Genomic DNA, 17335 nt, shown 5'->3' with positions numbered 1-17335 from the left:
GGGGGGGGGGGGGGGGGGGGTCACTCTGTCCACTTTTCATCTACAGTCAATGGTCATGAAACTAGTGCAATGAATTCCCACCGGTTCAGGCCTTCGTTTCCCCCTCAATGTGACCGTTTCCTCACCTGAGCCGACCAAATATGGTCACTTCCTGGGCTGAACAGGTGAGACGTGAGAACGGCGCTGCTGGCTGGAGTTTGGTTTGCACAGATTTTTCTATTCTGCGTCTTTTGACCAACAAGCATTTATCCCAACGAATTCCTTTGATAAAAAGATATGCTGATTTGAGACCCTGTACAAGTTTACACAAGTACTTGTACACACTGTACTGTAAAGACTTATTTCTATTTCTACTTGGGTATTTGTACATATGATCTGTTGAAGGGAAAAAAAAGTTGTGAACAACCTTCTGTGTTTTTTTTTACTCTATGATCATAACTAAGTGACTGAGTGAAGCTGCCAATGAAAGGATGACATGCATCATGTTTACACTGGATCGTGGGCACTTTTGTCGATGACTTTGATTGGACGAACGATGTTCCATCAGGTTTACTGGGAGACCTTCAGAGATGAGTGACGTACTTTGCCTGTTTTTAGCTTTGTGTTAACTTATTGAGTAACATGCTGCCTTCAACCAAGCCGTCCTGAGGTGCAGAGAGCGGGAAACGCTCCGGCCGCAGGAGATGGTGTAAAACAATAAGAGGTTTGCTTGGTCCTCCATGTTGCCTTAGAGATAATGCACAATAGATACGATTGACGGAGTGGATGAATGCTGGTTCTTTGTGGTTTTTGTTGTCCAGATTCCAGAGCAGGTACAAAAGACAAAAGTTGATGCCACTTGCAGGAATGTTCTTGCACTTTGTTTTAAATAAAGTTTTTTGGGAATGTTTGCTTCTTTATTCTGGACTGCAAATACCAAATTGCTTTTGCAATTCGTTTTTACTGCACACTTAAGCCATAGACATTACACTGGACTAAACAAGGTGTTGATTCGTCAAAATTAGTCTAAGGGAATGTGACCTTCTTGGAACCGGCAGGTTCATCCCTACTTGGAACACGAGAGGGGAGGGGTTGTCATGTCCAGTGAATATACAGTCAATGGCTTTTTTTTTTTGTCCTACTACCTTTAGAAAAAAAAAATAATTTTGAGCTTAGCGAATAATCCCCTTAAAAATAATGACATCACAGCAGAAGAAACCATCAAATGAATGGGTTAAAATCCACTATTGAAACCAAAATGCATGTTGGAGATCTCCAAAGGCAGTTTTAAAATTATGGGATGGCCACAGGACCTACAGCTTGATGGCCATTTTGTTGCAATATGTGAGTTTTGTTAAAGACAAAAAAAAAAACTTGGCACACCAAACATGTTAAATCTTCAATTACAACAGAAGTTTTGTTGACCTTTGACCTTAAGAGACCACCATCTTGCGGAAGAGAAAAAAAACCACTACTAGTATCCTCCATAGCTTTAAATTCCTGTGAAGTATTTTGCTCCATTACCTCAAAAATTAAGTTTGTAAATTTTAGAAACTGCCAAAATGACCCTTCCCTGTTGCTCCCACATGTTTTACCAGAACATAACATGAATAATTAGCTCAAGCTGAACGAAACGATATACAACATGAACATATTAGCAATATGGTTGACGAAACCTCCGTTGCCAAGGAAATCAAAAAAATTTCTTCCGTCGATTCTCCTAAAAATTATATAGAACTGTTTGTCACCCCTGGGCGACCAAAAAATTAAATGGTTGCTATGGAGCTACTATTAGAGAAACTTTTTTGTATACAGTTGTGTGGTCATACAATGCCGTTTGCAGCTATAAATAAGAAAATAGAACCATCAGACATGATAAATCAAAAGTTACACACCAGGGTTAATAATAAAGCTATTTATTTGTCTAATAGGAATGCCTATACAGTATATACAGTACATACGACCGTCTGAAAACTAGCAGGAAAATGTTTTTGGGGAAAAAAAAAATAATCTGACCACCAGACTGCATGGAAAAGTGAACAGTTGTATTTTAACACGCAGTGATAGAGCGAGGGATTCCCGACCCCTCCAGGCAATTAAATACACAATGCATTACCTATATAAAACAACAACAATCTGTACACCTTTGAATGTAAATTACAATTGCACAACCCAACAAGTCCCAGAACTATTTAAACTCAAGCAAAGGCCTTGCATTTAGTCTCAACAAAAATTCTGGATTTTTGGCAGCTCCACTACCACTCCACGGACGTCGTTTTTAAACCACAGAGGAAGAAGAGCTTCCGTTTCCCTCATTTACCAATAAACATAAAAAATGCTGATTCGAAACTGAGAGAAATGTCGGAAGACGCGACGGCATTTACAACAGACGGATGAAGTTTTGTTTGTCGGAGGTGCATGGCTTTCTTTACAATGTGCGTTTAAGTTGTGGCCGAGGCCCTTTAAATCTGCAGAAAGCATACAGAGCTCACTCCTCCTGCTCCTCTTCGTCCTCCTGGAGTTCCTGGATCGCGTCCATCTGGGCCCTGGAGCAGGACTCGCTCATGGGGGCGGAGTCTTCGGCCTCTACCACCAGCTCATTGGACATCTCGTTGTTTCTCTGCAAGAGGATAGGTCGATTAGGATTCAACAAAATTACTCCATTCTCAGGCAAAAAAGGGGGTGGGGCTAAGCGGGGGAGGGGTGGTTTAGATCTGGGATTGACAGTGAGGTTAGCTTGACACGTCAAGGCTAACATATTAAGCTAACAATCTCGAGTGTAACGTTCGTTCCAAATCCATCACCAGGATAGAGTTCACTCGATTCAATGGCAATTTCACTAAACCACTGTTGCCCAACCTCCAACTCCAAAGTTGTTCAAGCCACTAGATTTTTGACAACTAAAGGAGACACACCTACGAGCCATGCTAAAGCTAACACGCTAACGACCGGCTGTTACAGAATCAAAGATGGGCGGGGCTTTTATACTGGAGCTACAGAGCATGATGATGTGAAAATCCTGAAATGACCACCAGACCAATCACAAAATTCAACTGCAGTACCTCACTTCAACCTGCAGGGGGCAGCACACTTGGACTAATTTCAGAAATTGAACAAGCTTAGTTGTTTAATTCCTTTTAAAGCCTCATTTATGGAAGAAAAAAGTTAATTTAGTGTTTGGTTATCCTTTAGGAATTCGAGTTGTGGGCGTGACTGTTGGTAAAGGGGAAACCCCGCCCCCTTTCCCCTCCCTGTTGTGGAGCAGGAGCTTGTTGCCCGCTTACATCTCAAAGAAAGCTTTTTTTCAAACTGAATTTCTTTTATCTGGTCATGTTTAACAACAAATTTGAATTAAGAAATGTGATTATTAATTACATTTTTCAATATACATGCCCCCCTATCATAAGCAAAACATTCATGTTAAACTGAAAGTTTTAAAATGTTCCAAATAAGTAAAAAAAAAAATTCCAATAAGTTGTAAAAAGTCCTCCAACTTTCCTGTCTTTGTGCTCATCTACAGCCAGTATAATCCGATGTTTTTTCATCTGTATTGTACCGAACCTAATCCTTACAAATATGTGAGCGAGCCCTGAAAAAAGGAACAAAATAAAGGAGATGACTCATCCTGCATTCAGGGCTTGGAAAGGTTTTCCATCTGAAGAAGAGGCCGATGCTTGCGGTGCTAACTGCGGCTCTTGTATTTTAAGACACAGCTGTCATGGGAACTTTAGTCATGGACACATGACTGTGGGAGAGACCTGTCAAGGTTATGTCTTTCTGCACGTGTGAGGGGCTCTTCTAAAAGGTTACATTTAATTGGAAAAAAGGTACTTATATTTGATCAAACCGTACTTTTTGGTTTAATAAGGTTCCTGGAATCGTGTATGTTCCCAGAGGAGATTTGTTCCCTTTTAAGTGAAAAAGAACATCAAGTCTAGAAGGAAACACCTGTTTAAACAACCCTGCAGAACGCACTAAATACTGCATGCTCTCATGCCATTATCTCGGGTCAGGTGTTCTCACCTGCTGTCGATAAACGTAGCCCGACGCTATGGCAACCATTGTTGACTCTCCGACGAACCCTGCTAGCAGAGATCCGACTCCAAGCGTGGCTCCGTGAACCCTGGAACAGACGGCATTCGGGTGAAGCTGCAGGAGAGCCGACGTCCGACTCTCCGGGACGGCGAGGGTCGACCTACCCCAGATACGGCAGCACCACCAGGCTGGCGATGAGGACGATGATGCGCAGAACTGAGCTGGGCGCCAGGACAAAAGTCTTTTTGAGGGTCATGAGCCATCCGGTCAGATGAGCCCGAACGGTCACTGCAGACAGAGAGGAGACGTCAGACCGGCGGGTGAAGCTCAGAGAAACTGCGTGGGGAGGATATCCTCACCTGGCAGAGCGAAGAAGGAGAAGATCCTGAGCGGCGCCACGCACAGCTCAGCGAACGCGTAATCCACCCCAATGATGTCCACCAGGATCTTCTCCGACAAGTTAGGAGTCCAGAACAGCGCGAAGCAAAGCTGGACGTGAACAAACACACGTGACAATGAGGAGGTCTCATTACTCGTTTTGAAGAGGCCTCGCTCGCATTAGCATCAGACAAGCTTCAAAGCCTCTGATCTCCCATGAATGATACACCGGGTTGTTTGAAATGGACAAAGCAGAATTTCTCTGCCCTTCAGGTAGAGAGGACGGGAGAAACCATACAGAGACGTTTCAGCTCCTCGAGGAATGTTGAGGCTCTCCGAGTGTCAAACTGTTGCAGCTCACTAATGAGTTCATGAGTTCATCCTCAGCCATGCCACTTCTGAACGATAGTAAAAGTTCATAAACCTGAAGCGCACATGAAGATCGCCCCTTCTAATCATTTATGCAAACCTTTGAAAATGTTTACAGCATTAAAAGACGTGAGGGGGCATCAATCAGTCCCTGGGAGGCCAAAAAAATACCAGAAAGTACTTTTTTAAATCTGCCCTCCGTCATCAGAAAAATGTTAAAAAACACAATTTTCATCTAAGTAGGTTTTAAAAATGTTTACAACAAATAGTTTGTTGTAAATCAGACTGTGACAGGCCAAAGGAAACAAAAAGACAATAAAACAAGAACATTTTATTTTGATTATTAAAATATTTAGTTTGGAAACAAAGATATAATCAAACGAAATTTGTTCCAGTAAAGAAACTGTTGTGAAGCACGGCAGTAGAGCATTCATGATGTGGGTTCACCAATTACTAGATTAAAAGAGATCAAATTAGGAACGCTGCCGTTTGAAGAATAAGATATCAAATAAAAAGAAAGAATGCTCAGAAATGTTCACTTTTAACAGAAGTCAGTGATGCATTAAAAAAAATTAAATAATTTCTGCAAAAAAAAAAAAAAAAAAAAAAACACATTTTCAGCAAACTATTTTACAAAAGTATTCTTGCTGCATTATCCCCAGAGAGTGATTTTTTTTTTTTTTTTTCTGCTCTGCAGTCAGTGCGTTTCTGCAGAAATCTGTCTTTAAAACACAAACGCCCTTCCTGGGAAACACAAACAAAATCCTAATAGTTTCCAGGCTTTGCGGCAGCTCTCTCCTCTGTGGAACTCCGGCGTGTCGACACTCTGCCTTTCCCCAAAACCTCAAACGTGCCCAGTTAGAGCCGTAATCCCAACATCAGATTTGCACCAACTCAACAGATTACAGGCCAAACCTTCAGGATTCAACCCTCTAATCTTTTGACTGTCAACCATGAAATTCAGAAACGCCACAACCATATATGAGGAAAGAATTCACCAAATCTACTATTTTAATCTGTAAAACCCAAGAGAGCTTTTTACATTTTCCTCAGCGCGTGTATGCCTCCGCTCTGCAGAGCACTTTCCTGTTTGCACAGTCAGATTACGCACGTGCACGAATCGAGGTCAGTGGAATTTCACCTCAGAGTTAATCCTGAACGAGGAAACGGCGTCCTCACCTTCAGCCTTTCATCTCCGCCTGCAGAAAACTGTAATTATCCTGCTGCGGCGTTTCCGCCTAAAACATCGTCGGGGCTCCAGATTCTCCCCAAACAAGCTCAAAAGTTCGTTTTGTTCCTCTAGTTGAACAAAACAATGATAAGAAAGGAGATGTTCCTCGCTTGACGTGGTTTATATGATCCTCTGACCCCAAACGTGAGTCAGGACTACAGGCAGATGAAGTCATTTGGCATCAGTTTACCAGACATCATCACTTATTTGTCCAGATCAGTGAAACCACCGTCACCTTGACTCAAGAGTGACTTTTTATTCTTAAATAAAAAGATGACGTCTTTAACCAGCTCTTGTTTTCCTGAAAATGGTTTCTCATTTTATAACGGTAATGGTAAATGACTGGGTTTTTTTTTCCCGTCAGGACCAGAGCGAGTCCTGACAGGATTTTGTTCCTGCCAGCTGTGGAAAAGCAGCAGCACACGCCCTCAAATGTTTGTTTACAACATCTGCTGCCAGCCTCCGTCTCCTCCAACCTTTGCCACAAACATCCTGTTTGGGAGCTGGAGAAAGGACGGAGGACGAGAAAGGTGAAACATATTGCTCAACCCCAAAGGGAGGCCATTTTTTTGTTTTTATTAACCCAATTGGTTTTACGAGGAGATCTACTTTATTGAGTTGAACCGCTTTCGGCTCAAACATCGTCCTGCTTTACGAGCAAACGAAATAGTCCAACTTTTAGAGAGCGACTTTCTTTGCTCAACAAGTTAGAAGAATGCAGCCAGCCGGCATGCATTCTTCAGAGCACGTCTCTGCGTATCAGCGGACCGATACGGTCGCTCTCAGGACCAAACCTCGTCCGACGAGTCTCCTGATCGCCACAACAACAGAAAAAAGATGAAAGTTTGGAGCTTTAAAAACATCGACAGAACCACCAAGAAAATTTAACAAGCGTCTGCAGTGAAACTTGGAGTAACAAATTTGACCTACATTTTAAAGCCAAACATGCTATAAAAGCCTTTTAACAACAACAAATGTTCTTATTGTACATATTTTGGTGTTTTAAAAGTCCAACTCTAACTTTTTCTATTAATAAAATCGTTCCCAGTTGTTTTTTAATTATGATTTTGCTCCAGCTCTGTGAACTTGTAGAAGAGTGTTCGCCCTGAGACTGGAAGGTCGTGAGTTCAAATCCAGACCGGGGTCATACCAAAGACTCAAAAACGGGACCCAGTGCCTCAAAGGGTCAAATACGGAGAACAAATTTCACACCTGATAACTATTGGGACTTAAATGTTTTTGTTTTTTTAAGCTAAAAATCAAAACAAACTAATTTTTTTATATATATATATTTTCTGCAGAGCATCAGAACTTTGCTTTTAGGTTGTGGGGCGGAGAAGTTAGCCTAGCTAATTTCCCAGCATGCCTTTGTTTCCATTCTCTCCCACTAGCTTATAGCAACTCACAAATCCAGGCCAACATTAGCGTAGCAAAAAAAAAGACGTCAAGGAATATCAGAGCTAACCAGATGGCAGCTCAGACGGGGAAAATGAAGACGTTCATGGAACTATTTTGTCTGAAAGTGGAGGATTTAGAATTGGAGCAGAGAAACAGACTTTGCCCCGCCCACTCTGAGCTTTTTCAAACATCCAGTTTTCATCTGCTCCTGATCCAAAGTAATTTGACTACAGAAATACTTTTAAACTTAAATTATTTCATACATGTCCTTCGTTATGAGAAAAATGCGACAATAACATGTTAAAAAACACAATTTTCATTAGATTGGTTCATGTTTTCTGATTATGTAAAACTTAAGAAAATAAAGCTAAAAATTGCATTTCTGAGCATCTATTTTTTCAACTTCTTTATTCCAATCAGACAAAAATAATGAAAAATAGCAATTGTGACGTAGAAAATGCTTCCTCACTTTCCATCCGCTTCGGGCGGGAAGAGGGGGCAGGATTGCTCCGCGCCAACAGTCCTACCCACAACTCAGAGGTGAATTTCTAATAAACTACTGCCGAGACTAGGTCCTAGAAAATGACAAGTTTTCTGCTTTTGGCTAAAAACGGCATCATCATAATTAAAAGACAACTGGGAATGCTTTAGAAATAGATCAAAGGATTGGAGTGGGTTTGGAAGAGTTTTAAGAAGAAAATCAGCAAGAAATAAAACTGTTTTCCATTTGAGGAGTGCACAGGCTGAGGAAATGACAATTTTATCTGATCAAATTTCTCAAAAATGAGGAACAGATGAAACCCTCTGATTTCTAGGATCTTTTCAGAATGTAGATCAGATGTGTTCGAAGGGAGATCTCTGCAGAGATGTCGGCCGCTCCGACCACAAACCAAACAGGCGGATCCTCTTACCGTGAGCGATAGGATCACGCAGCAGAAGGTAAACTTCATGATGTGGGTCTTGTTGACGGGGCTGCCGGCGTTCAGCTTGTTGCTGGGGTTGTTCTGTTGGAAAGCGAGGCTCATTAGCGGCACAGACGGGAGGCGGGAGGAGGGGGGGGCTGGGCGGCAGCTTTACCTTGTCGAAGGCCGGGTACACGGCTCTCAGCTCGGTTAGCCAACCGTACGGCATGTGACCTACGGGGTATGTGGCTGTGAGCACGGCCACCGCCTGGAATGACAAGACGGCAGACACTTCAGCTCCAGAAATACCACTCAGCTAAATTAGCCGGCGCCTAACAATAGCCTCTTCTCACTATCCCGTGTTTTTCGCAGGTTTGTCACATAAAAGCACTTGTTAGTGTGGAACAACAGGCTGGAGAGCCGTGTGGGAATGTTTTCACTGGATCTGATCGCGGCCGGAGTTTCTGAATCACCCAAACCACCAGCAGTGTAGTCAATGATTTCCAGTCTGTTCTGGTAAACAGCTTTGTATTGTCTCTAGCATTCAGGGGTCTGTGGAAGCCAGAAAGATCCAGAGAGCGTCTGTTCGCGTTTCAGCTGCAATACCTTGAAGGGAAATTTAATCCGTCTGTAAAAGCCCCTTTGTGGCTCCAGAAGGACGCCGGCTTTGAGATAAAGGAGAAGTTCTGGTGTACCCACCTCTGTGGCATCCGTGGTCCCCTTGAGGTCACGCGACACAAAGAGGTTAACGATGGGTCGACTGATTCGCTGCGTGGCGAGGATGAGGGCCAGGGGCCACCAGAAGTTGAGCATTTTCCTGATGGTGGCGTCGCCCTGCACACACAGAGTTACTCTCAAACCGTTCCTAAAAAGCGGTTCTGTAAAAAAGGGCAATACGGACCCCCACGTCGAGCCCGCTGGAGTCTGGGATGTTGTCGTGAATGTTGCAGTAGTAACCCAGACCGACGATGCTGAATCGGACCAAGGCACCCATGTACAGGGAAAGGATGGGGATGAGCAGAGGCTCCACGCATTCCAGGTTGCTGTGCAGGAGGATGGCCACAAACACGATCTGTTTCAAGAAATGAATAAATAAATAAAAATTAACAAAAATTAAAAAGGAGGATTCGTCTAAACCAGGGGTGTCAAACTCAATCGTACGAAGGGTCAAAATACAATGCACGCCTAACGTCAGGATAAACATTTATTGAACACTCTAAAACTTGAACTTTTCAACATAATTATGAACTAGATAAATAGCATTACCTGCGATAATGCTAGTGTGAAAGCTGTAAGCTGAATTTGACTGCTGAAGATGCTGAAATTGATAGATGAAAAAATGAAGCTGATAGCCAGCTAAAATATTAGCTAAATGCCAAATTAGCCTTAAAAAAACTGTAAAACAAAAATAACTTAAGTTAGCCAAAACAGCTAGCATGTAGCTGAAAAAAATGCTAAACTTCAAAATATCCTAAAAAAAAAAAAGACAGAAAAAACCCCAAATTAGCAAAACAGCTAGCATGCTAATATTAGCCTAACTCAAAAACAGTCTAAAAAAATAAAAAAGAAAGGTTAAATTAGCCAAAACAGCTAGCATGTAGCTGAAATATTAGCTAAACTCCAAAATAGCCTAAAAAACAAATTCCAAAATAGTCAATTTTTAAAACCATAACTTTTTAACATAATTATGAATAATAACAAAAGAAGAATATTATTCCAAAATAAATCAACTTAAACCTTAAATAACTTTCAATATTTTACTCTCTATAAAAATTTATTTTGTCAAATTGATACAAGTTAGAAATCACCACAAGATAACATCAGGCCATTAATAAAAATAAATAAAATGATCTGAGGGGCCGGATCCGGCCCCCGGGCCTCGACTTTGACACGTGGTCTAAACAGTGCACGCTGCATTACCTGGGCCACCACATCCGAAATAGAGGCAGAGCCGACAATGACGCTGTGCTTGTGCTTGAGGAGTATCCCTGCATGAATCCATGCCTACAAACAAAGCAGGAAGTAGTTTAATTGTCCCGGTTTTTACAAAATAAAAGCCCAGCTGTGAAAGCAGGTGTTCAACCAAAGAGTCTATTTTTAGATCAGGTGCTTAAACCCCTCCTCATGCACACTCACCATCGCATCTAGCAAAGGGAACGCCGCCAGATACAAGAAGGCCCGTCTCGTCTTCCGCCCCACAGATTCGTCCACATGGTGGAGCTTATTAATGATGTAGTATCCCAGGTCTGTGTAGGCTGTAGGAGGGAAACCGGTGAGCACGTTTAACACGTCATCTGAACCCAAATCTCCATCTGCCAGACGCACCGATCAAGATGTGCAGGACGAAGGCGATGACGCCAGCTGCCAGCATGCAGAAGATGGCTTTCCTCCGATCCCGCTTGCTGTTGACGAACACCAAGCCCACATTCTTGAAGTCGCTCATGGGGCCGGTGAAGAACTTCATCAGGGAGTAGGCCAGGCCGTAGCTGGCCAGCATTTCCACCGCATCCTCTTTGACTGTGGCTATTCCTCGATTGAGAGCCTGGAGGAGACGTTAAAGGAGAAAAGGGAGGGCGTTATCGGTGACCTGACCAGCCTTTAACTGGTAAAAACTATTATCTAGAGCAGGAGTGTCAAACTCAATCACACAGGGGGCCAAAATCTAAAACACACCTTAGATCGTGGGACGAATAGGGTAAACATGTATTGAATACTCCAAAACTACATTTTTAAAACTTTAACCATAACTTTTTAACATAATTATGAACTAGATATATAGCATTGCCTGCAATAATGGTAGTGTGAATGCTGTAAGCTGTATTTGGCCACTGAAGATGCTAGTGCTGATAGCTGAAAACGCTGAAGCTGAAATCACTGAAGCTGGTGGGTGAAAATGCTAAAGCTGATAGCCAGCTAAAGTATTAGCTAAATGCCAAATTAGCCTAAAAATGAAAAGTAAAAAAACTTAGCGAAAACAGCTAGCATGTAGCTGAAAAACAAATAGCAAAACATCAAAACAGCCTAAAAAACTGAAAAAATAAAAAACCAAATTAGCCAAAACTGCTAGCGTGTAAATATTAGCACAACTCCAAAGCAGCCTAAAAATGTTTTTTTAAAAACCTAAATTAGCCAAAACTGCTAGCATGTAGTTTAAATAAATATTAAACTCCAAAACATTCTAAAAAAAATGTAGTAAATGACAATATAGTCCAAAAAGCTGATTTTTAAAACTCTAAAATTATAACTTTTTAAAATAATTATGTATAACAAAAACAGAGTGAATATTATTCCAGAATAAATCTATTTGAACCTTAAATAACTTTAAAATATTTTAATCTCTATTTAAAAAAATCTATTTTGTCAAAATTATACAAGTTAGAAATAAGTGCAAGATAACATTTGTTCAAAAATAACAATTAAATATAATTATCTGGATATTCTTAGCCGGCGGGCCGGATCTGGCCCCCGGGAATTGACTTTCACACGTGATCTAGAGGAAGTTGATGGTGGGATTTTTGCTAAGTCAGACCTGAAGAGGCTTAAAAAACATTCACTTTTAACCCTACAGCAACATTAATTTATTTTTAATTTAAAAAATAAATAAAACAGCAGTTCACCGGGGTTAAAAGCTATTTATATCAACTATTACATAAGCTTAATCTTCTATACTTTAAATAGTGACTTTTATTTTGACATTTCCTCTCTTGGCCTGACAAAGTCAGGCCAAGAGAGGAAATGTCAAAATAAAAGTCACCACATCCAGTCAAACAAACCGCAATGATTGATATTAAAAGAGCCTTTTCAGGCCTCGCACATCTTCAATATAAACCCCAATAGAAGCCTAAGAGTTCGGGTAAGCTAGCTTAAAAACGCCCCCAAAATTAGCCAAAACCCGTTTTTTAACCATTTTATGCCATTTATTTCTTAGTTAGATTTTGATTTAAATTTTGAAAAATTGATTTTTGATTACGACGCGTCGATAAATCCGGATATTTATTAAGGAAACCGTTAGCAGGTGCTAGCTTAAAGCAGCGCATCCGCCGCTAGTAGTGATGGGGTTTAAACCCGAGGAAATGAGGCGCAGCGGAGCGGTTACCTGTTCCCCGAGGTCGATGGCAACGTTGGTGATCGCCAGAGGCACCAGGAACCGGATGAGGGGCCAGTAAGGACTGAGGGATGGAAACTCCACCATAGTACGAGCCGGGCTGACAGAGCGAGGTGCATCTGCCTCGGGTCGTGATTGATTTAAAAAGGAAAAAGGGAAATCAGAGCGCGGCCGGAGCACCTGCGTTTTCGAGAGAGATCAGCAGGCGCTGCGTGGGGCGGAGGCGACAGCCCGTCGGCGCGGAGCCTCGAAGGTCAGCGTCAGATCGGTGCATTTTCCTCCAGAACCATCGTCGCTGCGTGTGTGGCGGGGCGTAGGAGAGAGCGCGCGAGCGGTTCTGATGATCTGTTAGCCTCGCGGCTCCTCATATAAATGCGCCTGTGCTGCTGGGCAGTGCTGTCAACCCCTCCCCTCCCCTCCCCGTTCCAGCCGCGAGGCTCGACCCGCGAGGGAGGCTGGCATCCCGGCTCGTGACATCATCACAGCAGGTGTTTACATTCAGCGTGTTTGTTTACCTTACCGCGAGGGCAAAAGGACACAAACAGCGCCGAATGGGCATGCATTTCTGGAAGATGGCTTTTATGCGTGCAAGTCAACAACAACAACAAAAAAAAAAACATTATTTAAAATAATAATTTTAAAAATCATGCTTTAAAATGATTTTAAAAAGCTTTATTGTTATATAAACATACACTTTTACTTTTAAATCGAGTAATAGTGTCAATAACTGGTGAGATACTGACACCTTGTGGACAGAAATGGTAACTGCTTCCCAGGTTATTTTTAGATTTTTTTTCCTTTATAGTCCTTTTATGCACAACTTATTGGAGCCACTTCCTTTAAATGCATAGTCTTGTGCTGTCAGAGAGAGCAAAATATAAATTATTCACCCTTAAAACACAAACTAAACTGCAAAGTCATATTAAGACAAGACATTTAGAAAAATAACTTTTAAATCTCTGTGTCCTTTCTGAACTGAATTGTAACCATTTTTTGAAGCTTTGAGAATTTCTGTGGACGGCTCTCATTTGAAACATAATCTAAGGGAAATAAATCACATATAGGGCAAATAAGCTCTCGTTGTCATTTAAGCTTATTTCTTTCAGATGATATAATCTTTTATTAGAAAAATAAACTTGTTATGAACCACTCCCGGTATGACACTAAATTAGGAGACACTATGTTTTATCAATCCTCCAAAATAAACTGCAAAAGAATAAATAAATTTCATTTTTGTCAAAATTGTAGTGATATTTTGCAGCTTTAACTCGGTTTTGTCAATAAGAAGCTGGACCAAATGGTTCTTCAAAGATAGTTTATGAAGTTTAGACAAATATTTTAAAAAAAGGGTTATTCACACAAAATTTGTACCCCCCCCCCCCCAATAATATTAATATTAACAGAACTCCAAACTGTTAAAGAATAATTCAGCCCATAGACGAATATTATGCTTAAAATGATGCCTCAGTGATAGATTCTGATCTTTAAAACATCATAAAAAGCTTTTTAAATCAATTTTGATCCTTGAATGGTTACAATTTTTGATATTTTATGCAAAAAAAATAATGAACTCACAAAAAATCCCAAAATATTGATGGAATTGAAGATTTATTTTGTTTTAAAAAGACTTACTACCTTAATTTTTAGTTTGTTTAGACGTTTATTCTCACTGCAGTTTCAAATTCAAATAGTTTAGAAAATTTCACGTAATATTTTTTTCTGGTATGTGATTAGTTCAACATATAAAAAAAAGTTTGTAAAGATAGAGCTCAAAATACCACATTTAATCAGTTTTACTCAAAAAAAGAACGCCTGGTGAACATTTGGTGTGTTTTTGTCTGTTCTTTCCAGTTGAGTTCAGTTTGTTTTGACCTGAGTTTCTTTTGCAGCAGCAGTGAATCTTGGCTGTGCGATCCTCAGTCTAAACACAAACTTGTTTTGCCGTCGCCCGCCGCCTGAGGGAGGATCTGCTGCGGTGTGACACGCTGTTTTACGAGCAGCACGTTTAAATCAAGTCGGATGTTTGCTAAGAAGCTCATACCTGAAATACTACCTTAAGGCTGTTTTGAGGAAGCTTTCAAAAAGTCAAAGTCAGTTTCCTTTTTATGTAAACTGACCAAAAGTGTTTTTTTTTCCTTCAAAACAATCATTTTTCTACTATTTTTACTAAAACAAATTTCAAACAACTGGTAATTGTGCTTTTATATCAATAAAAGTTTATCTCAGCTTAAGTCTATAACCACAGAAAAGGTTTTGTTGACCTTTGACCTCGGAAAGGGGGCCACCATCTTGAATTTTTCCTTCAAAAATCCTCTTTATTTCCTCTCATAACTCCCCAAGCTTCATTTAGAAGAAAAAAATGTTAGAATTTGTGTTAGAATGGCTTTTGTATGACTTTTATTTTACCAGAACCTTACTAAAATTTAATGCATGAATCGTTGCTAAAGACATACGATAAGAAAATATCAAGAATCTGGGCGTGGTTAACAAAATAAACCCGTTGCCAAGGAAATCCAAAATTTTACTTTAGCCGATTCTTCTAAAAATTGTATAAACTCGCTCGTCACCACCAGGCGAACAAAACGTAAAATGGTTACTATGGAGATAAAACCAACAGAAAAGTCGCCAATTTGAAAAAACTGCGCCTTCAAACCATTTAATGCCCCTCACGGTATTTATTGTTTTTTATATTACAGAAGGCTAAAATGGTTTCAGATATGCAGAACCTTCCTGTACCTAATACACTTTGTGGGTCCAATTAAGAACTTATAGTTTTGTAAACATAGGTTTTGTAATATATACCATAAGTATACAATATTTTTACCATTTTGCACATATTTATACCTCCTGACTGACCAACATCCCTGATTCAGCAAAAAATCTTGTATATATTTTTTTTCTTTTGTTAACAAATAAACTTCCATAATCTAAATAACTTTTTGTGACTGTATTTCTAAATTAGGCCAAATGCTACAAATGTAGTTATGAAAAACAATGTTTGCTGCCCTCTGGTGGTCGGGCTGTGCACTTACAGCCTCCGGCTTCCCTGTTCACTGCTTTCCCAATTACTGTTCATTAATTTTAAAAACTGATTTATTTCATTTCATTTATTTCATTTTCACAGCTCACAACAATAAATTACACAATATTCTTGTTTCTGAAAATAAAAGGGACAGAAAGAGGAAAAACGTAAAAGAAAAGAAAAAAAAGTAAATAACAACACCCATAAAAACTACTGTTTTTTTTACTTATAAACAGTAAAGTTACTGCAATTCCTGAACATATTACATGTAAAATATGACCAAAACATATTTATTAAGGTCTTTCTATACTTATTTGTATTAAAAGTTACTGTGTAATCCATTACTTTGTGATAACTTCAAATTTGACTGTGTTTGAATTGAAATCTGGACCTTTAAGTTCTCATTTCAAAAGGAAAAATCTGTTTTTTTTTTACTTTAAATCCTCTGAAACATTTATTAATGCTTTAAATAAAATTATTTTTTTTGTCACTTTTCTTTTTTTTAATAAAATGTATATTTTTCCATGTGATTATGATTGAATATATATTTATTATCACTGTTCTTACTCTTCTGCTGAGTTTTTCTGCCTCACCAACAATGAACTCCTTAAGAAAAGTGACAAAAGAATTATTCTTATTTAGTTTATTATCATATTTAATGTCTTTGTTTGTTTTATTGAGACAAGAAAAACGTGGCATAACTCCAAATATTTTGTTTAAAACTTTATTGAACTTAAAAATAATTACAAACAATGGAAACCAAAAGATAATGACTAAATCAACACAAAACGTCACATTAAAAGAAAAATTAAAGAAAATAAACCGGGAAAAAATTGTTTTTTTTTATCAAATTGGTACAATTTATTGTCATTTTTGATGGTGGTAATTAATTCATCTGTTCTGTATTTTGATAGAATAATTTAATGAAATCTAAAGAGCAGCAGAATCAATAGAAACAAAATTCTGAAAAAATGTTGCAAAAGCTGCAGTTATTTATTAAAAAATATAGCTGGTTAGTCCATTTTTTAAAAGTTTGGTTTTTTTTACAATTTATTTTTATGAATTTTGCTACTGATGCATCATTTTTCTTAAAGATAAAGTTCCTGTTCACACGATTGACATACAAATTTTTCGCCCCCAGTGGTGAAAAACAGTCATTACACCCTAGTTTGAAGTGACACTCATCGAAAATCCTTTCTAATTTAAAAAAAAGTCAAATATTTCCTGATCTGCCTGTAAAATTATGTCATGTTAGGAACATAAACACAAGCAGCTGGTTAGTTATTCTGATCTCCAGGGTCAAAAAGCTCAGATTAATTGATTAACTTCTTAAAAAAAGCTAATTTGAACAGTAAATAAGAACCTAAATTTCCCTTTTTATTCATTTTGTTTCATGTTATTCCACATTTGTAAAAATATCTAAAGAATAAGTCTGAAGTCAAGCAAAGAAGCACTGAAAGTCTTTTTCACACATCCAAATGCCTCCTTCCTCATTTAGGACTCTAAATAAGAAATAAAATCAAAGGTGATCGGATTGACCCCAAACTTTATGAATGGATCAGAACTTTGTATGAAAAGTGCTGTTTAAATAAAGATTGATTTGATTTCAGAATTTAGAGTTGATGGAGACTGTTCTGAGGAAGACGCGGTCCTCATTCCAACAGAGTAAGGTAAAAAAAAAAACGGAAATTTGTGTCTAACCACTTCAGAAGGAAATCCCTTTTTATAAAATCATTAAGTTAAATACATTTTTTAAAACATATTTTTCCAACTTATTGTTCTTTCCGCCTGAAATTTGAACCGGAATATAAATGTTGTGGCATAAAAATAATCTTAAACTAAATATTTGTATAATTTCAATTAACTGTTCAGTTCAGGTTTTTGCTCCACCAGTAAATAAATCAAGAATTATTGTT

The 17335-nt window shown here is 39.1% G+C and overlaps 1 protein-coding gene across 1 annotated transcript; it reads right to left on the bottom strand.

The window, feature by feature from the left end:
- Window positions 1-1879: 1879 nt before the first annotated feature.
- ankha (ANKH inorganic pyrophosphate transport regulator a) lies at window positions 1880-12789 on the bottom strand. Its single transcript, XM_024279971.2, has 12 exons — window positions 12389-12789; window positions 10618-10834; window positions 10429-10547; window positions 10213-10296; window positions 9194-9364; window positions 8992-9126; window positions 8468-8560; window positions 8302-8394; window positions 4374-4503; window positions 4179-4302; window positions 4003-4102; window positions 1880-2599 (listed from the first exon to the last, which is right to left on the bottom strand). The coding sequence occupies exons 1-12, from the start codon at window positions 12482-12484 to the stop codon at window positions 2468-2470; spliced, it is 1494 nt and encodes a 497-aa protein (XP_024135739.1). The 5' UTR covers window positions 12485-12789; the 3' UTR covers window positions 1880-2467.
- Between the last annotated feature and the right edge of the window lie 4546 nt (window positions 12790-17335).

This window comes from Oryzias melastigma, linkage group LG20 (assembly GCF_002922805.2).
Source record: "Oryzias melastigma strain HK-1 linkage group LG20, ASM292280v2, whole genome shotgun sequence".
Lineage (NCBI taxonomy): Eukaryota > Metazoa > Chordata > Actinopteri > Beloniformes > Adrianichthyidae > Oryzias > Oryzias melastigma.
The sequence above is the reverse complement of the archived record's forward strand: the minus strand, read 5'-3'. Positions and strand labels throughout refer to the sequence as shown.